This window comes from Squalius cephalus (genome assembly GCF_949319135.1).
Source record: "Squalius cephalus genome assembly, chromosome: 12".
Classification (NCBI taxonomy): Eukaryota; Metazoa; Chordata; class Actinopteri; order Cypriniformes; family Leuciscidae; genus Squalius; species Squalius cephalus.
Genome location: NC_137133.1, coordinates 832,910 through 856,905, shown reverse-complemented (window position 1 = coordinate 856,905; position 23,996 = coordinate 832,910). Strand labels below are relative to the sequence as shown.

General features: G+C 39.1%; 3 protein-coding genes across 4 annotated transcripts in view; 2 read left to right on the top strand and 1 right to left on the bottom strand.

Annotated features, from left to right (window-relative positions):
- akap7 (A-kinase anchoring protein 7) overlaps nt 1-23,916 on the top strand; it is a 214,204-nt gene extending 190,288 nt beyond the window's left edge. The window contains exon 10 of the mRNA XM_079887604.1: nt 23,906-23,916. The gene's annotated coding sequence lies outside the window, so the exon portion shown is untranslated. The remainder of the gene's footprint in view (nt 1-23,905) is intronic.
- LOC307168601 (GTPase IMAP family member 8-like) lies at nt 1,283-5,179 on the top strand (the record flags this gene model as incomplete). The annotated part of the gene is made up of 4 exons (XM_079888730.1): nt 1,283-1,304; nt 1,502-2,209; nt 2,435-3,319; nt 4,527-5,179. 4 exons carry the CDS (start codon nt 1,283-1,285, stop codon nt 5,177-5,179), a joined length of 2,268 nt encoding a protein of 755 aa, XP_079744856.1.
- LOC307168018 (NLR family CARD domain-containing protein 3-like) lies at nt 6,590-21,709 on the bottom strand. 2 transcript variants are annotated; one of them, XM_079887500.1, is made up of 7 exons: nt 21,558-21,709; nt 17,433-17,853; nt 12,388-14,343; nt 11,899-12,072; nt 10,962-11,135; nt 10,826-10,872; nt 6,590-9,431 (listed from the first exon to the last, which is right to left on the bottom strand). In XM_079887500.1, the coding sequence occupies exons 2-7, from the start codon at nt 17,810-17,812 to the stop codon at nt 8,860-8,862; spliced, it is 3,303 nt and encodes a 1,100-aa protein (XP_079743626.1). In that variant the 5' UTR covers nt 17,813-17,853; nt 21,558-21,709; the 3' UTR covers nt 6,590-8,859. The 2 variants fall into 2 exon arrangements, with proteins under 2 accessions (XP_079743626.1, XP_079743627.1); XM_079887501.1 differs by having other exon boundaries at nt 17,505-17,853; nt 21,558-21,633.
- Nucleotides 23,917-23,996: the final 80 nt, after the last annotated feature.

Below are 23,996 nucleotides of genomic sequence, written 5' to 3'. Positions count from 1 at the left end.
ATAAGCTATATAGACCAAAGCCACATACAGACACCAGGCTGTAAACATGTTTTTTTCTGCTGTAAAGTTGGTCATTTTAACATGGGGGAGATACAGATTTGACTCACTTTTGACACCAGCCTCAAGCGGCCAGTCAACGAATTGCAGTTTAACTCACTTCCGTGTTGGTTTCAAGAGAGAGACGGGGAGGTTGCCGCTTGGTGTGGACTCAAATAAACTAGGGTTTTTGTTATGTATTGCTGTTGTTACCACTGGCCTCAAGCATTTTAGAGAAGAGTTGTTCCTTCAAAACTGTTTCTATTCTTTGGCTCTGATAGAAACAAGAAGTGGCCGGAGAATGTCTGTGCCAGAGTAGCAGAGCAACAGATTCATGATCTAAAATCTAATTGATTATGTATCATTTCCAAATAATGCATTTCTTTGTATTATTATAAGATGAAAGATAAGATGATGTAAGATGAGTTAGTGAATCTAAGGTTATTAAGTAGCAGGAGTTAATAAGTGCAAACTTAGTACTTTCTGTTCCTCTCACACATCTCAAGATTTCAGCAGCACATGATTGTGGTGAGCAGCAGGTTAGAAAACAAGTTGCATATTCAGTACATATTGCTGACTCCAACATTCCATAATTGCTGTGTATAGGTGAATGCGCTCACATTATGGCAGAACATAATGTTGGTTAGGCACCAGGGGTCTCATTTATAAAACTGTGCGTAGGAACCTTACTAAAAGTGTACGTGCGCCCGAAAGCCAAAAATGGCGTACGCAAAAAAATATTCAGACTTATAAAACCGTTCTTATAAAATCATTGTTTACTCACCCTCAAGTTGTTCCAAACCTGTATGAGTTTCTTTGTTCTGCTGAACACAAAGGAAGATATTTGGAAGAATGTTTGTAACCAAACGGATCTCAGTCCCCATTGACTACCATAGTATATTTTTTTCCTACTATGGTAGTCAATGGGGACCGAGATCTGTTGATTACAGACATTCTTCAAAATATCTTCCTTTGTGTTCAGCAGAACAAAGAAACTCATACAGGTTTGAAACAACTTGAGGGTGAGTAAATGATGACAGAATTTTCATTTTTGGGTGAACTATCCCTTTAAGAAGGGAGGGATGGATATTTGCTTCAAGTGATAGGCTTGGTAAGTGAAATTATATTTGTATTATCTTTCTGTATATGTCTTTAGATTTTCTGTCTAAAAGTGACCAAAAAGACATTTAACTCCTGCTCCCCATCGGTGTCGCCAAACGGCTCCATCTCCAAAACGTTTGTACGCATGGGTCAGAGTTTGCGTGCAGGTGCACAAATATTCCCGTCAAGTTTGTTTTTATAAATCACAACTTATGCGTCGGAAGTGGCGTACGCCTCTCTCAGGGCCTGTTTTGTGCGTACGCAACGGTTATAAATGAGGCCCCATGCAGTAGAGTGTAAAAATATGCAAGTTAGAATCACTGAAGCATTGACAAATCAACAAGATCTCTAAATTCTTTGACAGAAAATTCACAGGATCTGCGGATTGTGTTACTGGGAGTGTGTGGTGTAGGAAAGAGTGCAATGGGAAATGCAATACTGGGTCAAGAGGCTTTTAAAGAGAGCAGAACAACAGAGAGTGAGATACAGAGAGGAAGAGTAGAAGACAGAAACATCTCCATCGTTGACACTCCAGGATTCTTCAACACTGGACTGACTGATGAAGAGCTGCAGAAGCAGATGATGAAGAGTCTGGATCTCTCCGATCCTTTTCCTCACGTGTTCCTGCTCATCATCGACCTGGAGACCTTCAAAAAGGATGAAAGGAACGTTGTAGAGCAAATGCTGGAGGTCTTTGGAGAAGAAGCTTTGCTGTTCACAATGGTGCTGTTTACTGGAAGAGAAAAGGTCTCCAGAAGAGAATGGATTCAAATCACTGAGAGTGAAGAAACACAGAAAATGTTTAACTATTTTGAGGGAAGATTTCATGTGATGAACAGCAAAAATGAATGTGATCCCATCCAGATCACAAAGCTCCTGAAGAGCATTGATGAAATGGTGAGGAAGAATGGAGAACGGCACTACCTGAAGACAAAACTCAGAGAGCAGGAGGAGACAATGAAACTAGAGATGGTGAGGAAAGGGCATGAAGAGAGACACACGCAAAAGCAGAAGAGGGAGATGAAGCCAGAGGTGGATGCTAAAACTTCTGAGAGAAAACAAGAGGAAGCAAGTAAGAAAGTTTGTGAAAACATTTATAGTTTTATTTCTATAATTTCTATACATTTTCCTTCAAGTTTTAGAATATTTCAATTTCATAATATGTGCTTTTCATGATAATAAACATCTGTCCACTCCAGGAAAAATGTATGCAGGGGTTAATGAGAAAGTTATTCTATATCACATACAGTTTTCTATGTGTAAACAATAGCATATATTGGCTTATTTTCTCTTCCAGCAGGTCTGAAGATTGTTCTGGTGGGTAAAGGTGGAGTGGGAAAAACTGCAACAGCAAACACCATTCAGGGCAAAAATGTGTTCAGACTGAATAGGACCTGGACCTGTGAGAAACAAGACGCAGCGGTGTCTGGAAGGACCATCTCAATCATTGACACTCCAGGACTGTTATGGTTGTGCAGGCACTTTCAACATCAACTCAAGCGTGACATTGAGAAATACTTAGACTCGTCTGCTCCTGGCCCTCGTGTGTTTCTGCTGATCATCAGACTGAATGAGAGAATCACAGAGGAGGAAAAAAACTCTGTGAACTGGATTCAGCAGAACTTTGGAGAAGATGCTGTACGTCACACCATCCTTCTGTTCACTCACGTCGATTCGCTGAAGGATGAATCTGTGAATGAGTATATCAGAAAAAGCCCTGATTTGGATTCACTGGTTCACAGTTGTGGTGGCAGATTTCATTCATTCAACAATCAAGACAGAAACAATCAAAATCAGGTCATAGAGCTGCTGGAGAAGATTGAACAACTGATTAAAGACAATGGAGGAGAAAGTTATGCAAATGAGAAGAGCCTGGAAGCTCAAAACAAACTCGGAGACCAGAGAGAGAAGCAAAAAGATACAAGAAAATCTTTTCCTGTATCCACATCCCCTCAAGAGAAGCCAGAGCAAGAAAGAGAAATAAATACGCAGAGCAAAGAAGATGGAAAGAGAGGAGATGATGAGAGAGATCAAGAGGCCACGGGGAGGGAGACTGAGTTACATGAAGTGCATAGAGAAACAGATGGTCTTATGAGACTCATGATGGACCTCAAGTTGACTGAGATGGCTCTGAGTTTATCATTAGAAAGAGCAATGTTTCCAAGCATTCTGTCAAGAGAAGGTAAACCATTCATAATTTGATACTTAACATTTTTTCTTGTGGTTCTGCCACGTGTATTAAGCTGCGTTCACACTGTCAGTCCAAATCCGATTATTGGTGTATCCAATCTAAAATGATTGACTGTCCACATTGTGTATCGAAATTGTTCAGATATGATTTGTGTTTCCATGCCGCTCTTTCGTTTTCCAGAATATCTGCATTGTTTTTTAATGGCAATAATGTTGCATTGGTAGGCATACGGCAAAAACAACTACAACAGAGATGTTGTCATTTACTACATGATAATGACTGTGTATCCGCCGCGCTGGACTACTGCGTCTTCTGAGGCAGCGGCTTTATTCTGTGCTGTCGTCTCCGCCGGTCTCAAAACATTATGTTGTTATTTTCTGCTCGTTCGGCACTTTGCAACAACACAGCGACTTTCAGCATGTTTCCTATAACAAGGTCTTCCATTTACATTTTATGAGGCGTGATAAAGTTACAAAAACCATACAAAATCCAGTCAGAGTAGTCAGACTGAAACAGATTTCCAGAAATGCGATTTGAATACGTGCATTTCATGTGATTTCTTGCTAAATCTGATCGGATTTCATTTGGATAGCCTATGCACAAAAATCTGATTTGGACTGACAGTCTGAACGTCGCCTAAAAGACATGTCTATACAAATCTATACTTCACATAGATTTATGCATTAAATATTTTAGCCAAACTAATAAACGTGAAGGCTTAGTAAATATACTCAGATATTTATGGCGCTTTTCCGCTGCATGGTACAGCACGGTTCGCTTTGGATCAGTTTGCTTTTCCAATGCATTTTAGTACCGCTTCTTCAAAGTGGCTGGGATTATAGACTGATTATAATCATATTTGCTGAAAAACCTTTTCATTCCTGGTCACCCCATCCAGCTCTTGCTTGATCCACTCCTCGGCCACCAGTGAGAGGAACGTCTGCCCCTCGTCTACTGACCTAATCACGGATCTGTAGTGTTTACACGTCACATTTTAGTATCAGTATAGCACACTTGAAACCTCAACTGAGGTGGGACTATTTAAGGGAGCCATACCGAGTCGTATGAAGTGGAAAAACGCCATTACTTTGTCTATCCATGCTGATCACAACTCTGCTGTGCAACAAGTATTGCATAGAATTTCAATTTGTTTAATTCTCAGTAAAAATAACCTCATATATTCCTCTCACTCTACCAGATCTGAGGATTGTGCTGCTGGGTCCACTGTCATCAGGGAAGAGTTCAGCAGGAAACACCATCCTGGGCAGAAATGCTTTCAGAGCAAGTCCTGTGACAACCACTACGAACTGTGAGAAACAAGCAACAGTGGTGTCTGGAAGAACCATCTCAATAGTAGACACTCCAGCCATAGTGTTAGGTGCCTTCTGCTTCGTTCATCTGTCTGAAATTGAGAAAAGCTTAGCAATGTCTTCTCCTGGTCCTCATGTGTTTCTACTAGTCATCAGAGTGTGTAGATTCACAGAGGAAGAGAATAACATGATGAAATGGCTTCAGCAGAACCTTGAAAGAGATGTTTTAAATCACACAATCGTTCTTTTCACTCATACTGATTTGCTGAATTTCCTGATGAAAGATCCTTTGAAAGAGTATATCAGAGTAAAGGATGATCTACAATCACTGATTGTCAGCTGCGGTGGCAGATTTCACTCATTCAAAAATAAGACAATGTGGAACCGATTTCAGTCCATAGAACTGCTAATGAAGATTGATGAAATGGTGAAGAGAAATGAAGGGAAGCACTACACCAAAGGCAACATCTTTAAAAGAGCCCAGAATACAAAACAGTTGCATGCAAAAAAACAAGACACAGGTGATTGTGAAATACTATAAAAACCCACAGACCTGAATATTTCCTCAAGTGGGATTGTCTCCCATCTGGACGTAGGTGTTACAATAATCGTGCATGTGGTATAATTATGATGTCATGTATATAATTAAGGGAAATTATTAATTTAGTGACAATCATATACAGTGGTAATTCTGAGCAGTCTATGATTGGACTGTTTAATTGTTTTATGTTGGATAGGATGGCAACTATTGTGTTACCCACAAAGTTGGCAAAAGGGTTCATGCGATGAGAAATTTAGGTTTAGTTAAATGTCAGAATAAATAAAAAGTATTACTTTTAGATTTCTAAATGTTTAAATCAACTAACAGCCATAAAATGTAATAATAATCTGCGTTCTCATGAGTAACTGTCTGTATCAAAGACGGTGCACTCATATTATAATATGTAATAAGTATATGAATGGGAAAACTGCAACATGCAAAATGGCAGAATAAGTCCCGCCTTCTAAGTTAAAGAGCCAATTGCTGATTAATAAAGTAATTGCAGCTGCTGTTGCTATAGAAACAGTCAGTGTTCTGAGACTTGCATATGTGCATTGTGCAAATGCACTGCCTGAAAAAAAAAATGTTGACGCTATTTCAGCATAAGAAACAACATTTATGGGACGGTTCATGTCAGATTTTGCTGATTTGAAATATGTTGATTAATCAAAAATTAATTGTTTGAGATTCAAGGACTCCCCCATTCAAATATGAATTGGTCTTAGATGCCTAAAATCGCGAAGTCAACATACTTTCCTTGAAAGCGATTTTGGCATAAGTGCGCTAAACGCTGTTACCAGAAACTCCTGAGAAGTAATAAGAACGCGGAAGTAGTTAAACTGTGATCCATTGTAAGCATCCAGACTGTGGCATCATAACAGAACTAGATTAATCTTACAAATACTATTCCTTCTAATTTGTTGTTTTTGATGAAATCTTATGAAAGTAAATTTAACCCAAATGTTTCCCCACTGCTCTTCTTGTCCAGAGGAGGAAGAATTTCTTTTACACTTATTCTACCTCTGTTCTTATGCTTAACATTTTTGGCTTCAGATTTCAGCTTACATAATTCTTGTGTTTCGCCAGCTGTGTAATATTTCTGTCAGTAAGGTTCTTTCTTACTCTGATGTCTCTGAAAATAAAGAGCTAAATGATGTCTTAAACTTCATTTGTATAATGGGCAAAAACCTATTCACAAATCAAGATACCTTAAATTCAAGCCTAACTGCAAAGTATTTGCTTGTGATTTACAGCTACAATTGTCATCACTTCAAAAAATCCAATAACAAAGCTTTGAAAACATCCTGAATTATAGTATATAATCTGTATACAGTGTGTACTTCTTATCTGTACAACAGATAGTCTTGTGTCATGTACCGTTGAGAAGTTCATAACTAACGGAATACAATAAGTGTATTTGTTTTAATTAAACTAGGCCTACACCAAGCTTCATACACACATGTAAACAGTATATACATTAGGCTTTTGCACCACATTTTGTTCATAACTTCAGAGAGAAATGTAGAACATTAGTACATTCACAAAACATTAATAAAGCACAGTCATTCGCATACCAAAATTTAGGGCAGTTTTTCTTGACTGAAACGAGCCTATGCACAATATTATGCAGTGTGTAGATTTTGAGATAATATTTATGGAGTGCCATGACATACTGCTTGGCTAAAACTAACGGAATCCACGGAATAAACTTTTGGGATCCACTCATTTCACAGTGATGATACAGTGTTGAAAACGTCATTTGAAAAACGTTGGCTAGTCCAACCAATGGAAATTTGATCTAGGACATGGTGGGTAGGGATGATATGTAGAGACCAATTGACCACTGTTTTACAGTTGGAGCTGTTTTATCTTGGATAGGATAGTTCGCTCAGATTGGCAGGTCTATGATTTGCCGCACGCCATACAATAGAAGTGCATGACGCTGAGACAAATCCACCAGGATTTTGTTACTTATTCTCTAGAAATTATTTAGACCTTTAGAATTTTGTGTTTGAAGTTCCGTTTTTGCGGAAGATTTTGCTATATTCCTATTGAAGCTTGAAATGCAGTCATTACGAATGTCAGTTAGACCAGTAAGATTTTTAAAACGAGCGGTTCTCTTATAAAGTGCAGTGCTGAAAAGTGGTAGGGCTACATGAGATATATATATATATATATATTTATGAGTTTAAGTATACCGCTTAGGTTTTATGGCAGCAACTTGATACAATTTGAAGGAGGACACCAAGGACGATGGACGTTAGAGGATCAGGAGTTAGAGCCTGTGGCTGGCTTGACAACGGCAGAGTATTCTGCGGAACACTCTTCATTGGAGGTAAAGGAGGACAGGGCCAAATGGCAGAAGAATTGTCACTGGGATAGTGCAGTGACTGCTGCTTATACTAGGGATGCACCGATACCATTTTTTCAGAATCGATCCGATCCGATACCAAAAATTCTGAGTATCGACCGATACCGATACCAGCACAGTTTTTTTTAATCAAGTAGAATTTCTATAACTCTGTGTTGAACTGATAATCACCATTTTGTGTGTTAAACACAATCTACTTAATACAGACAACAAAACAACAACAGCAAAAATATGATCATAATCTGACATAAATGCTATTATAAACTAGTGGATAATTCAGCAGTAAAATTTACATCTATAAAAACCACGACTGCACAATTATTGTATAAAATCTGAACATTTTGTGAAAGAAACGTAGTGGGGAACAAATTAGAGGCAATAAGTGTAACACTAAATCTGGTAAAACTTTACACGTTGCTCTTTGTATTGTTGCAAAATACATTCATGAAAAACAAGATAACAAAAATCAAAAATATCAATTATTTTATTTATAGCCTACTATAAAATTGAGACATTTTTTAAATGTATAGCACAGCTGTTTAATGAGGTAGCAACATATGATAGATAGGACAGAACAAGAACGGCTATTAATAATCTTTCATTTCGTCACTGTATTATGATATGAAAGGCTCCAATACAGTGCGGCACAAAGTGCTTATGCGTATCCCGAGCGCAGAATGATGCGCTTGAAGCAACATGAGTCACAGCGCGCAGCACGTCGAGTCCGCATTGAAAAGTTTAAAGCACAAAGAAAATACATATTGATGTGTAGTGTATTATACAGTATCTATCTATGCAATAGTCTATTCAGCATTTCCTTTTAACAGTTTTAAATTTCAGTTACTGTGCGTGAAGAACAAATAGTGCTCTGACTTAATGAAGAATGATTGACAGCCGCAGCTGAGGGAAACGTTAACGTGAGCTTGAATTTAATGACTTAAATATTCATTTCTATCTCACATTATACTATATAATGGCTTCAGAACACTTATAATATTGTGCACGAAAATTTATGGTGCTTTATAATGTTTGTGTGCCTTTTGTGGGGCTTAACAATAACACTGAATAGTATATGCACAATATCGGATTTGGATCGGCCTTGTCTGACCGATACCCGATCTGGCAAAAATGGCAGTACTGGAGCCGATACCGATACTGAGTATCGGATCGGTGCATCCCTAGCTTATACAAGCACGTAATGATGATTGACAGGACTGAATGTTTAGGCTCCTCCCGAACCTATGTTTGGAACTTAATTTAATAAAACTGTAATTATGTGAGATTTTATGACTTTGTGTGCATGTGAACGTTAGAAAGAGGATTTACAATTGTGTGTGTATGTGTGTGTCAGTTGTTTAATCTGACACAGAGACACTGAATAATAAACCCTAAATCCAGCATAGAGGGGTTCAGTGAATGTGGTGTTGAATGTGTGTAAGTGTGTGAGTGTGTGAGTGTCAGAGACACTATAGAAGGACAGAGTGCCGGCTGGCACGTCCACATACACTCCTACTCTTTTGGAGGATGAAGGGACGACAGGTAAATTAGTGAAGTTCTTATTGTGACAGACAGTAAAACTGTTATTAGAGCAGATCAGACTCCAGGATTTGTCACTGTATCCAAACCAACAGTCATGACTCCATCCTTTCCTGCTGATTCCTTTATATGTCACTGATATTTCAGCACGTATGCTCCATTCAGCCTCCCAGTAACAGCGTCCAGTCAGACTCTCTCCACACAGAACCTGAGGATGCACATCAAATCTCTCTGGATGATTAGGATACGGCTGGTTCTCTTCTACAATCGTCACTGTCCTGTTCTCCTCAGACAGAATGAGACCTGTGTTTGCTGTGTTTGGATCCAGTGTAAGATCATAGGCATCTGAACACAAGAAGAGAAATATATATAACACTGGTTTCCCAGATAGCATATGAATGTGGGCCACTTTAGGCAATGATGCTGCACTGCAGGCCTTCTTATTGCCTGGACAAAATGTATGTGAGTCTAAAGTGGCCCACATGTACTGTAACATGGCAAATACAGACCAAATGTTTCAAATCACATGTGGGCTCACTGGAAATGTGTAATCTGAATGTGAATTTAAAGTGGCCCATATGATAAATTATGAATATGGCCCAAATATCACAAAACAAATGTGGGCCACCTTTGGCAAAAATGTGGCTAATCTGGGTGTAAACCAAATGTGGCCGACATATGTTGCAGAAAATGTGGCCCAGTTATCTTAAAACATATCTGAGCCAGTTTTGCAACGTATTAAACAGCAAATTAACATTTATATGTTAATATATATCATAAAAACGATATGTTTTTATGTCTCCGGGAAAGATGATTCTAATGGTAGCAAGATCTGTAGGCGGAGCAAAAAGAGAAAAATAGCTGATTGGCTACCTAGTCATAAGAAAAGGTATAAGACCTGAAGTTCGACCATTGCAAGTCAGATGGCCAGCTGGAATCTCACTTTGTTGCTTGTCAATAAAGGTAATTCTTCTGAAACCTGGAACTTCGACTCTTGAGAGATTTCTTAGAGACCCAATTTGAGGACTTTGAACTTGCCACAACAGTGACCGCTCAAGTGCCATCATTCAATGCGGTACGTGGGCCAGAGCAAGGTATTGGATCTGGGCCGGGTCTGGGGCAGAATTAAAATAAACCGTTGCCTAGATTTAGGCCAGTTCTGCTTTATTTAGAGGCTTATTAGAGGTGTTTATGTACATAAAGGTATCAGACACTTCAGACACTCCAAACACAGACACAAACACTCTGGTGGAGAAACTGTTTACTGATGACGTCGACACGCATTCAGACTGATGCGTTTCGACACATTCAGAATGTTTTTATTTTTCATTTGTATTTTGCTGAATGGATCCATGTAGTATATACAGTCAGGTCAAAGCAGCAGGTTTAGTATCTACTGGCTTCTCCCTTTGAATCTGTCATATATTGTTTTAAAAAAGTTATAATTGAGCAGAGTGAGTTCATTTGGGAAGTTATAAAGTAGAGCTGTAATTTACAAAGTATGTCAGCAAAAAGAATACTGAAGGTTTAAATCTATCTTGAATTTATTTCGTTTAAAAAATAACATGCAGTAAAAGAGTAATAACACTAGCAAACAAATGTTTTGCTAATAAAAATGTTTAAAAACAAGCCCTTTTCTCTTTGCTGCAGAGAGAGTGTGTCTTTGTTTGTGTGTGTGTGTGTGTGTGTGTGTGTGTGTGTGTGTGTGTGTGTGTGTGTGTGTGTGTTTGTAGACCTACACTTTCGTGGTCCTGCTGTGATCCTTATCTCTCCTCCATTATCCACACTATAAGTACAAAAAAACAGATTAAATGTAAATATGCATCATGCATACAGACATTCATTCAGTATGTCAGTTATCAGTGTTTGACACACTTGAGTATCTGCAGTGAGCAGTTTGGATCCTTCAGTTTGTCAGAGAGCAGCTTGACTCCTGTATATCCTGGGTAATTGTAGCTCAGATCCAGCTCTCTCAGGTGTGAGGGGTTTGAATTCAAAGCTGAAGACACAAATCCACAGCCTTTCTCTGTCACCATACAGCCAGACAACCTACAGATGGATCAAAACAGCCTCATAATCTACAAAAAACACACATCAACACACAACAGCTGAGTGAATATCATTCATTTGAAAATCTCAGTCTGAAGTTATCAGCATGGTTGGCTAACTGTGCTGAACCGTAATGATAGAATGTGTGTAGTGACATTCCCACTCAGGATTGGTCACTTGTCTATTGCCTAGCTACCAGTTTGTAGCTGACCAAGTGTACTATTTGAGCAAAGTATGAAAAAGAAATGTCAAAAAAAGGCCATGAAGCGGTCGCTATATACTTAGCATACCATCTGTAAACTCTTGCACTACCAAGACAACGACTGATGCATTTGTATTACGTTCAAAATAGCTCAGCCCCACAGTGAAAAATGAAATCATAACCGTACCAGCTGGGCCGAATCGACAAGGAATTGAGCTTTTTGGCCGGATGGTGGAAAAGTGGCTAATGACTTGTTCATTAAGACAGTGACTTGCATAACATATTGGCGGTTTTACTTTTACATTTAAAATAATCACTTAATTTTTTTAATATTTTCATATTCCTATATTCAAAATACATTCAGGGAGTTTTGCACCCCTGTCTTCTTATTCTACTGGAATTTATTTATTAAATGTAATAATTTGACATAAAGTCTCATTTGTCTCAAACTATTCCAAGAGTTGTCATGACTGAATTATAGTTTATCAACAAAATCCGAGAAAACAGAGAAAATTATTTTTTGTTAATACACACAGACCAGTTAAAATGTCCCTAAATTACCTCAGTAACTGAAGCTGACAATTTGGACTCTTTAGCCCATTAGAGAGAAGCTTCACTCCTGAATCCTGCAGGTCATTGTTACTCAGGTCCAGCTCTCTCAGGACACAGTTTGAGGACTTTAGAGCTGATAACAAGCTCTCACAACACTGTCCAGTGAGATTACAGCCAGGAAGCCTAGAATAGATGAAATAACATCAAATTAAAACAAAAATGAAATTAAAATAAAGGTATGTACAAGAAGTGTGTCTGTCCTCAAGAGCATTGAAAAAATAATTGTAACATTCCAGCTTGAATCACTATAAGATGAACTTGTGAGCATGAGAGATAATCTGATCATTTTATCATTAAGGTTCATTAAAAAGTTCTTTTGGTTTCTCTACCCATGATATTTAAAAATTACAAATGCAATAAATATACAGGTATCACTACTAAAGGGGGCTAGATTCATTATTAAACATGACTCTTCATTTGTTAATAATTAACACTCACAGAGCTTTTCTGCAGTTGATCACAGCTGGTACCAGTCTTCTTCTACCCTCAGCTGATGAGTTGTATTTCATGGGGTTTAGCTCATCCAGCGCCTCCTCTGAGATCTGAAGCATATAGGCGATTGTTGAGCAGTGAGCAGGAGAGAGTTTCTTCTCTGAGGGTTTGTCTGATTTCACAAACTCCTGAATCTCTCTGGACAGAGTCTGATCTTTCACTTCCAGCAGACAGAGGAACAGATTAATGGATTGGTCAGCTGAGAGATGTTTTTTGCATATCGCATCAATTTCATTTACATAAAATATATCATGATCATCAATGTTAAGACTCTTGATGTTCTTTTGAATGTACTGCGTGGTTCTCCTGATGCTCTCTGAGCTTTTCTCTGTGTGTGTCAGTAGATCCTGTAAGAGTCTCTGATTGGACTCCAGTGAGACGCCCAGCAGGAACCGCAGGAACAGATCCAGCTGTCCATTCTCACTCTTGAGGGCTTTTTTTACTGCTGATGTTAGTAACTCAGAGAGAGAGTCTTCATCAGATCTGTAAAAACTGAATTTATGCAGCGGTTCCTTGTTCTTGATCACATGTGAGTAAAACACAGAGAAAGCAGCGAGAAACTCCTGAACGCTCAGATGAATGAAGCTGTAGACTTTCCTCTGATGAATCACAGATTCCTCAAAGATCTCAGTGCAAATCCCAGAATACACTGAGGCGTCAGTGACGTCTATGCCGCTCTCAATCAGGTCCTCCTCATAGAACATCACATTGCCCTTCATCAGCTGATGGAAAGCCACTTCAGCAAGTTTCACAATCAATTCTCTGTTTGACCACAAGAGTTTCTCTGGATCTCTCTCTTCATACTTCTGATTCCTCATGTTGATCTGAATCAGCAGGAAGTGGATGTACATTTCAGTCAGAGTTTGAGGGATTTCTGCACTGTGATCTTCTTCCAGGAGCTTCTGAAGCACAGTGGAGGAGATCCAGCAGAAGACGGGTATGTGGCACATGATGTGGAGGCTTCTTGCTCTTCTGATGTGAGAGATGATTCTGCTGGCTTGATGCTCGTCACTGATTCTCTTCCTGAAATATTCCTCTCTCTGAGGCTCATTGAATCCCTGAATCTCTGTCAGACGGTGGATGTATTTGGAGGGGATCTGATTGGCTGCTGCTGGTCTGGAGGTGATCCAGATGAGAGCCGAGGGAAGCAGCTCTCCTTTCATGAGCTTTGACATCAACACACCCACTGATGAAGTCTCAGTCACATCAGAAACTTCCTGAGCGTCTGAAAACATCAGTGTGATTCTGCTTTCATCCAGACCATCAAAGATGAACACAACTTTACACTCCTCATAAATCTTTGAGTCCAGATCTTGAAGTTCAGGATGAAAGTCCAGCAGAAGTCTGTGAAGACTGTACTGATGATCTCGGATCAAGTTCAGCTCTCGAAATGGAAGCACAAACATGAAATCTACATCCTGATTGGCTTTTCCCTCTGCCCAGTCCAGAATGAACTTCTTCACAGAGACGGTTTTCCCGATTCCAGCGATGCCTTTAGTGAGAACAGTCTTGATCTGCTCTTTCTCCTCGTGTCCTGGTTCAGGAGAGGCTTTAAAGATGTCATTGCAGTAGATTGATCTTGTGTCTTGTGAGTGTCGTGTTCTGGCTGTTTTCTCCATCTGTAAAACCTCATGTTCTTCATTCACTCCTTCACTCTCTCCCTCGATTATGTATAGATGCGTGTAGATCCTGTTCAGGAGGGTTTCATTCTCTCTGAGTTTTATTCCCTCAAAAAATCTCTCATACTTGTTCTTCATGCTGGTTTTGTGTCGGTCTTTGACTCTCTGTAGTTCATCATTCATTAATTGATCATGCCTAGTCAGGGCAGTCGTTACGATGGTTAAAGTGTTGTTTAAACATAAGACTGAGGCGGCTCGTCGAGAGATGCTTTGGTCTACTCCGCTGAAATAACAAAAGAAGAAGGGATTAAAATTATGAAAATGAAAGGATTTAATGTATAAAATTAAAATCTAAATCAATTAAAATCTCAATCTAGTATTTTCTATTTAACCTAATCAATCTGACACCAGAGATTCTGTTAGCCAAAAAGTTTCTCATATCTGGACACTGGTATCAATTAATAGACTAGAAGGTTAACAAAGAAATTCAAACATGAACAGAACAGAGAAACAGATCCAAAAACAAACTTAAAACGTGACTATGACATTGGGGAGACTCTCTATTAGTTCTGGTGAAATCTAGGGCTGAAACGATTCATCGAGTTACTCGATTAACTCGATTACAAAAATTCCTTGAGACAAAAACTCTGCCTCGAAGCCTCGTTAAATTCCTATGACGCGCACTATACGTGCAGGGATCTGATTGTTTAGCGTCGCTGAAACAAGATAACGATTCTGATCAAGCGCCAATATTTCCGCCCGTGCCGAAGCCTATACATTGATGTTCGCTGATTTTAATCCCATACTGCATTTGTAGTGATGTCGTGATGTGGTTTGACTAGATATGATGTTTAGCTTTGATGTTTTTAAGTAGTAAACGTATTCACGTTCAATTGCAAGAGAGTATAGCCTAAAAAAAGAACCCCTTTACACACACACACACACATGCACCCTCGTCTCTCTCACGTGCCAGTCAGACCAATTGCGGCAATGCATCACATATGCTTAAACTTTTATGTAGCCACGCAACAATAATTTCAGCATGCATTCACTGTATACACCGGGACGTGATGGAGGAACAAATATTGTATTGCAGTCTTTGCGAGACCTTGTTTGTAGGTTATGTCACGTCTGCCAAATAGTTACAGACAACAAAAAAATGAAACTCCCCAGCCTGCTTCTCCAAATCCACTCGTAATGCTCATGTTGTGTTTCCAACACTTTTTAAACTGCTGAAAATCTTTGCAACACTACCTGTCTCAACAGCCATTATTGAACGCTCATTCTCGAAGTGAAAACTAAACTTCGTAATGCGTGTGGACAAGAACGACTCTCTGATATTCTGCTTCTGGCCATTGAAAAAGACATCCCAATCATAAAAGATGAGGTTATTAAGATCTTTCAGGACATGGTACCAAATAGAAAGGTTTTGCTGTAAAAGGAAATGATAAATACCAAAATGTAAATCTGTAAATAGTTTCTTCTGTTATTATCACCAATGTGTAATTGTGATGTTCTATCAAAACATCTACAATCAAGTCTAAAATGTATTTGAGCATGTGCTGTCTTCTCTTTTAATTGTACATTTTGTAATAACTGGAAAATTTGTGTTAACAAGCAACCACCCCCTTAGTGCCCTTTTTTTTGGTTTGGGCCACTGCCCCTCAAAATGTCTGTGCACGGCCCTGGTACTCTTCATACTCAAGTACTTTTAAAAACAAGTACTTCAGTACTTTTACTTAAGTAGACATCTGACTGTAGTACTTTTACTTGTACTTGAGTAAAATTTAGCAAGGGGTATCTGTACATTTACTCAAGTAATGAAGCTGTGTACTCTGTCCGCCTCTGGTCATTTTCCATCACTGAACGTTTGTCCACAGACGTGAATACATCAAAATTACATGTTGGCCAATAGTATGTTCTAAGTAGCTGATATAAGCACAAATGTCAGGGCATGTCAAAACATCTCAAGGGCCCCCAAAACACGTCAGACCCTTAGGAGTTTATATCACCGTTTTATTGCAATAAGGCGCTTTAAGTGTTTATCACGTCAAGTGTTTAAGAACGTCCAAATTTTTTTTGTGATTGAAATACTGCAGCATGTGCTGTCTAAGGATCACAAGTGTATAAAAACTTGCCTTTAGTTCACATATTTTTGCTTTTCCTCTTTTGAGATGGACATCTGTCGTATTGGATTTTTGCCGTTATCCGATTTGCCGATATTTTTCAACTCATTTTTGCCGATATCAATATACTTTTTTCCCCCTTGGTTTGGAAACAACACCAAGTCTTTCCTGTGCATGAATTCTAAATGAATTATTTTTCATTCCAGTTAGTATTGAGCAAAAACTATGTTTTTTTTTCTTTCTGGTTTCTGAGTTCTGAGGACTCCTTAACAAAAAAGTTTAATTGTTAAAGATAAATAAATGATAATAAAGTTCATAAAGTATACTTTTTATAATAAGAGTACATTAAAAGCTCTGAAAATAACAGACAACCCCCCCCCCCTTATTTGCTTTAAAAAGTCTTTTAAAATGTCAATGACGTCATACACAGCGTACGACCAGAGATACTGCTTTACGGCAATCCTTCAGTCACTTTGGTGCTTTCACAGTACATACATAACCATAGAAAAAAGTTGCTGCTTTAAAAAAAAAAACTTGGCCGAAAAAGTTCGCCGTAACATTCTGGTCCTGCTTCGGATGCCACGATGCCATCAAGCGGTATCTCTGGTCGTAATCAGTCCTTCACTGACCAATCAGCGTTCATTAGCAGAATGCTAGCGTGTTATGGGCACTCAAAGAAATCGAAAGCACATAAGTACTCGTTCATTCAACTGTCGACCTATAACCCATGTTGAACTTGCAAAACCTACAATCAAATCTGAGATTTCTCAACGGCAATCAGGTGAAAGAGACACATTTAGCCGTCTAGCTCCATAGACTCCCATTCATTCTGCACTCATGGCGATCGCCCCCAGTGGAGCTCTGGTGGAACTACAACCAACATTCGGTACAATAGGGAGTGGCCAGGCTCTCAGTAGACGGGCTCTGGAGTGACTGTTGACGGGTATACAAATTCACAAATTCAAGGCAGCAATCAAAAACTGTTAATCTAATCATCATACATGCAAGTCACTTTAAAAATTACCACACTGCTGACATGATCTTATCACTAACAATCTTTGCACACGTGAGTTATTGCAGGCCTATATCAACACGTTATCATACCGGCAAGGCATATCGGCTTCATTTTTTCATATCGGACGATTCTGGTGGTTTATTTTAAGCCTATATCGGCCAATTCTGATGTAGTGCCGATAATATTGTGCATTCCTACTGAAAACAACGACTTTACTGGATTGTCTCTCACCTGGGGTCAGAGGTCACCCTTTCATCACTGAATGCAGGAGGATGACGCATGGATCCGTCACTCTTCATAGACACACAGCTGGGGTCAGAGGTCACCCTTTCATCACTGAATGCAGGAGGATGACGCATGGATCCGTCACTCTTCATAGACACACAGCTGGGGTCAGAGGTCACCCTTTCATCACTGAATGCAGGAGGATGACGCATGGATCCGTCACTCTTCATAGACACACAGCTGGGGTCAGAGGTCACCCTTTCATCACTGAATGCAGGAGGATGACGCATGGATGCGTCACTCTTCATAGACACACAGCTGGGGTCAGAGGTCACCCTTTCATCACTGAATGCAGGAGGATGACGCATGGATCCGTCACTCTTCATAGATCACAGCTGGGGTCAGAGGTCACCATTTCATCACAGACCTGCACATGGAAACACAGAGAAAAAAAATCATATAACGTTTAACTATTCCAGTAATGTATAAAAGGCTCCCGGAGAAAGAAGACTTCTATTGTGGGACTTTTATTTTGATAGTTATTTTAGAGTGCGATACCCGATACTTCCAGTAGGAGGCATTATTATGAATACCATTGTTCATGGTATTCAGCTACAATAAAGTGTTTTCAACTGGAATTGATATTAGGAATCAATAAGAATCGGAAACGTTAAAATTCATACGGTACCCAACTCATATCGGCCTACTCCAGTTATATCAGATAAAATGCACATGATTATCTTTGCTTGAAAATGTTGTGAACAGCAGCTATGCTAATTATTTTCTTGCTTCTCGGTTTTATCTCTGGACGCCCATCCTTAGGTAACTATTATGTCAGCTCCAGTTTGGATCTAGCCTATTATGAAGACTTCAGATGCCCAACAACTGTGAATAGACGACGCCAACTCCTGCGAAGACTTCATATGACGCAAACTCTGAATCAATATGCACCAGTGCTAAATTTTTCTATATGTCATACTCAGGCACGTCCACAGGTAGGGCTCAACCTGTGCAGAGCACATGCCCTCTTTGCCCTTACACTCCGAAGTGCCCTTTTTTTTTTTTCCCCCTCTTCAATAAATCAATGCTATTGATCGCCCTTTACGTCTGTCTGTCGGTTTTACAAATATTTAGCCAATGAAAGTTCTTAAAAAGAGCTTGTGTAAATCTTGTTCGATCCTCAAACTGTCAGTAAACCTGATAACCCCCCCTCTATCTGATAACTCCACCCCCTCTATCTGATAACCCCCCTCTATCTGATAACTCCGCCCCCTCTATCTACCCCCCTCTATCTGATAACCCCCCTCTATCTGATAACCCCCCTCTATCTGATAACCCCCCTCTATCTGATAACTCCACCCCCTCTATCTGATAACCCCCCTCTATCTGATAACTCCACCCCCTCTATCTGATAACCCCCCTCTATCTGATAACTCCGCCCCTCTATCTGATAACTCCGCCCCCTCTATCTACCCCCCTCTATCTGATAACTCCGCTCCCTCTATCTGATAACTCCGCCCTCTCTGATAACTCCGCCCCTCTATCGATAACCCCCCCTCTATCTGATAACTCCCCCCTCTATCAGATAAGTCCGCCCCTCTATCTGATAACTCCGCCCCCTCTATCTACCCCCCTCTATCTGATAACTCCGCTCCCTCTATCTGATAACTCCACCCTCTCTGATAACTCCGCCCCTCTATCGATAACCCCCCCTCTACCTGATAACTCCCCCCTCTATCAGATAAGTCCGCCCCTTCTATCTGATAACTCCGCCCCCTCTATAGGATAACTCCGCCCCCTCTATCTTGACTGAATGAACTGAAGCTCTGCAGCAGCCGCACAGCAGACAGCAGCTGAACGAAGTTTTGCAAGGGTAAACAAAGATCTTGTTGTTTGAATAAGTACTAAACACTATGTCTATAAAGGCTCATATTTTATTTATTTGATGTCTTACTGAAACATGTGGGACCTGAGAGCTGTCTAGCATTTGCCATCTAGTCATAGCCAACACACAGCCTACACTTTAATGGCCTGTGCATACAGTAGCATTTCATCTTTTATAAAATGAGTAAAAAGTATTTTACAACAGGAAAAACTGAGCGCCCATATAGCTACAACAAACTAGTTTGCCGCCGCATTAGATGTTTGTGTGAAAAACTGTCAAAATAACAATTGTAAGTCCAAAATATTGCCGTGTCCTCTCTTTTATTTTAATATTTTAGATTAATCATTAAAATGCTGTCAATTTCACAATCTAAATTCAGTATATGAGTCCATTTGTGTTGGATTTGCCGTACAGGTGTTGATTTTTTAACGGCCACTGGTAGAGTCACCGATTGGTAAAACCCCATGCACTAATTTCTATTTTTTTAATTATTAAAATTAAATTTAGTTCTTTGCCTGAATGTGCAGACTCATGCAAATTCAAAGACCTCATCCTAAAAATATTGATATTCTGCAATTCTGTAAATAAAATGAAATAAAATAGCCTATAAAACAAACAAATCGCTGTAGTGAAGAAGACTCTTCGTCTGCTTTTCGCTTCAGCATGTCAATCGGAGTATCAGCCAGTAAAACAGTGGGAGATCTTGAGGCTGGCGCGACGCAACAAGCGCGCTCAATTATGGACAAAAAGAGCGAATAAAATGTAAGATAAGATGGCAAATAAGAGCAGTGTTTTAATGTCTGTTTGCACATGTACATCAATCGGAGTGTCTGGTAGATGTAAACAGTGAGAGATCTTGTGATAGTGGCCGAAGCGACGCTTATAGTAAGAACCACGAAACGCGCTCCATTACGGGCTAAATGAGCGAATAAAATATAAGATAATATGACAAAAAGGTAAATAAGAGCAGGATTGCACTGTCTGTGTGCTCTCGTGAATCAATCGGAGTGTCTAGTAGATGAAAATTTAATGAGTAAATTACAGTAAATTACATTTTTGTGTACTGAATTACATTCAGTAAATTACATTTACTGAATTTAAATGTAAATGTAAATGTAAATGAAAACAGTGAGAGATCTTGTGGCAGGTGCGACTCTTAGGTGCTGAGACTGGTTATATCTGTGACTGGTCGAGTGGCAGGCGCATATAACGGTGACAGGTGGAGTGGCAGCTGCCTCTAGCGGTGACGGGTTGAGTGACAGGTGGAGTGGCAGCTGCCTCTAGCGGTGACGGGTTGAGTGACTGGTCGAGTGGCAGCTCCCCCTGCCACGCAGAGATTTTACCCCTACTGCTCTTCGCTCGTCTTCACATGTATAACCAGACAGTTGATGGACCCCATTGACTTCCATAGTATTTTTTTTTTCCTACTATGGAAGTCAATGGGGTCCATTAACTGTTTGGTTACCGACATTTTTCAAAATATCTTCTTTTGTGTTCAGCAGAAAAAAGAAATTCATACAGGTTTGAAACAACTTGAGGGTGAGTAAATGATGACAGAATTTTCATTTTTGGGCGAACTATCCCTTTAATCATTAGTTATGTATTCATTGCCTCAATAATCTCATTTTTTATGCCTAAAATTAATACATTATTAGCTAACTGTGTATATGTACATTTGTGAAATTTATACATAACTTGGACAGTTACGTCTGATAGCTTAAATTGTAATGTGGACACATGCACTTTCTGTAAAGCTGCTTTGAAACAATATGTATTGTGAAAAGCTATACAAAAAATGTGAATTGAATAGAATTGATGGAGCAATTCACTAAGATAAGTTGATGCCCATCATGACAAAGACCATGACTAAGATTATAAACTGTATATACGGCATGAAACTGGAAGCTAATGAAGTTAAAGTGAGAGTGATTTGTGCAGACTTACACATGTGTGCAGCAGAACTCTGTTATTAACAGTGAAAATCAAATAAAAGCGAGCTTAAGTAGTCCAGACGTGATGTTATTAAAGCAATTCTGAGTCTACTGAGTGAGGAAAGTAAACTAGCAATATTACAAGTCTTTCGATTTTTATGAGGAGACTTATTAGCCATACATTGTGTTGCAGCAAGGAGAGTGGAAAATCAGAAGCAGATTTGAAGCTAATAAATAAAGATTGAGTTTAATATGATAGCAAACCGAAAACATTGTACAATAATAAGACATGATATCAAAAGCCGAAGAACTTACCGTAATGTGACAGTTTATACATTCTTCGAGTCTTTACTTCCGGCTTCGATGTGTTTCTTCAGAAACAGAACGCGCATGCGCAGGAGGTCCCAGGTATCAACAACAAATAATCCCGCCAACAGAGTTGTGTTGTGATAAAGGCCTATGTCTGCCAATATCTCTTCTTCTTCTTTTAGTTTTCTGGCGGGTTTCAGTCTATCGTTAAATGTCTATCGCCACCTACTATACTGGAGTGTGTAACATAATGAAAAACTGCCTTACTTCCTTCTGCTTATTCACTGTTTATGTTAATTTCTTTACACTTCATTAAAAAAATAAAAAAAGCTCTCCCCCTATAGGACAACTGTGGCAATGGCCATTTCCATTTCAACAATTTAGCAGACACTTTCTCCAGCAGATCCTCCCAGTTTTGGAATTGGTCATTCGCCAAAACAACTAATGTTTTCAGCCCGTCCTGTCTCCGCTGTAACCCACCCTTGACTTGAGGAAACCCAGCATCTTCCCAATAATAGACCCTTGAATTTGAAATTAAAATTCCTCCTCAATCTGCACAACAAAGATTCAATAACCAAACTGTATAATTGGCCAGAAAGTGCCTCTCGACACAGGTATATACAGTATGTGTACTTACAGTGTACTTACCTAAGAAAGTACTGGCAATATAAGGTAACTAACATGGTTAAGGTTAGGTTTAGGGGTAGGTTTAAAACTGATTAATTATATCCTGTAAAAAAAAAAAAAAATTGTCGTTATAGATCTTCAGTGTTCAAGTATATTTGATAAACATTTGGGGGGAAAAAATTACGATCAGAACATAGCAAAGACACTGATCCCCAGTTTTTGAGAAGTCCCAAGTCCACTTTCTTTGGAAGCAGAGACAAGACTATGGAAGTAAAATAATACCAAATGTTTTGAAAACAAAAAAAAAAGCGAGTTGAATTGCACTAATTGAAAAAAAATATGCATTGCATTAACCATGCTTGCATTTTAATGGACTTTAAAATGGATTACAGTAAAATGGATTTTAACATCCGGGGACGACAGGAATATCAATAGATTACGATTCATAATGTCCATCTGCTGTTAGTCTTCCTCTCCAGCAGGGGGTGCAAGCAGGTGACGACGAAGAGCAGAGCTTCAGTCGCTCTGTTGTTCACAAAAACTGATTTACAGAAATTAAAGCTGCACTGTGTAGGATTTTCTCCCATCTAGCGGTGAAATTGTTTATGACTACCAGCTGAATATTACTTTCCAGCCCCTCCCATTCCGAGGGCGTTTTAACTCCTACGGTGGCCGTATTATTTCACATCTGCCGGCCTTCGTCTTCAGGCGGGAAATGCACTACGGACGGGGCCTACGCCAAAGAACTTTATAAATAATTGCTTGCTGGGCTGTCAATAAATGAATGCTTTGTTACATCATCCTATCTCCCGAGTCTTTCTGCTAGACATGGAGCAAGCGGTAAGTATTTGTGATTAAAAAAAGGAACTGCATTTAAATATTTTGAATAAATGCTGTTCTTAAAATATATATATATATATCAAATAATTCTGAAAAAGTATCACAAGATCCAAAAAAATATTAAGCACTGTTTCCAACATTGATAATAACTGAGTATCAAATCAATCAATTAGAATCAGTCAATCGGCCTTCAGCCAGTTTCGCTTAAAATGAATTTGTTTTTGCTTGAAGTTTATATAGCTACTTTTATTTCTCATTCTTGTTCAATATACAGTATATATATATATATATGTGTGTGTGTGTGTGTGTGTAAACCAATCAAGTATTCAAATCTGTGGACATTGCTGAAACTGCAGTTCCCAGCATGCTTTGCATGGGACTAAATGGAGAGTAGAATTTTGAAATTAAGTATTAGTTTATGATTTTGAGCAAGACAGTTATGTTGTGATTTAGACCCATTTCACCTGTGGTTTTAAGAGCTTTTGCTCAGGCTGAGGACAGATACATATAGTTTTATTCAAGGATCATTTAAATTTAACATGCTAAATGTGATTTTTTAAAAAAAACATTTTTAACAAGCAGTATAATTCAGTAATGAGAAACAAAAATATAAATGAACCCTGTCAGGGAACTTTAACTAGTGCTTTACTTAATTGGGTGACTTAATTACATCATCCAATGATATTGAAATTACATTAACAAATTGCTTGTGAAACTTGATACTTGTGGACCCAATAAACTGTTAGACCCGGAAAACTGTTTGGCTGGCTAGAGTAAACACCAAATCATGTTATTCTATCATTTAAATTTATGATCAGCTTAACTCTTATCTCTGCTTGGACAGAGCGCCATCTACAGCTCGAAGCATGTGATGACAGAGCTCCTCATGACCCCTGACAGAGACATTCACTGTGTGGATCACTGTGTTTGATGACCGACTGATCTTTACCACTCACATCTCAACGGCCCGGTAACGTA

Coding starts and splice junctions, on each gene's coding strand:
- LOC307168018 (XM_079887500.1), bottom strand. CDS start 17,812: ATGAAGAGTGACGGATCCATGCGTCATCCTCCTGCATTCAGTGATGAA. Junction 14,344..17,432: donor AGGGTGACCTCTGACCCCAG/GTGAGAGACAAT, acceptor TTGTTATTTCAG/CGGAGTAGACCAAAGCATCT. Junction 9,432..10,825: donor CACAGCAGGACCACGAAAGT/GTAGGTCTACAA, acceptor TCTTGTGTTCAG/ATGCCTATGATCTTACACTG.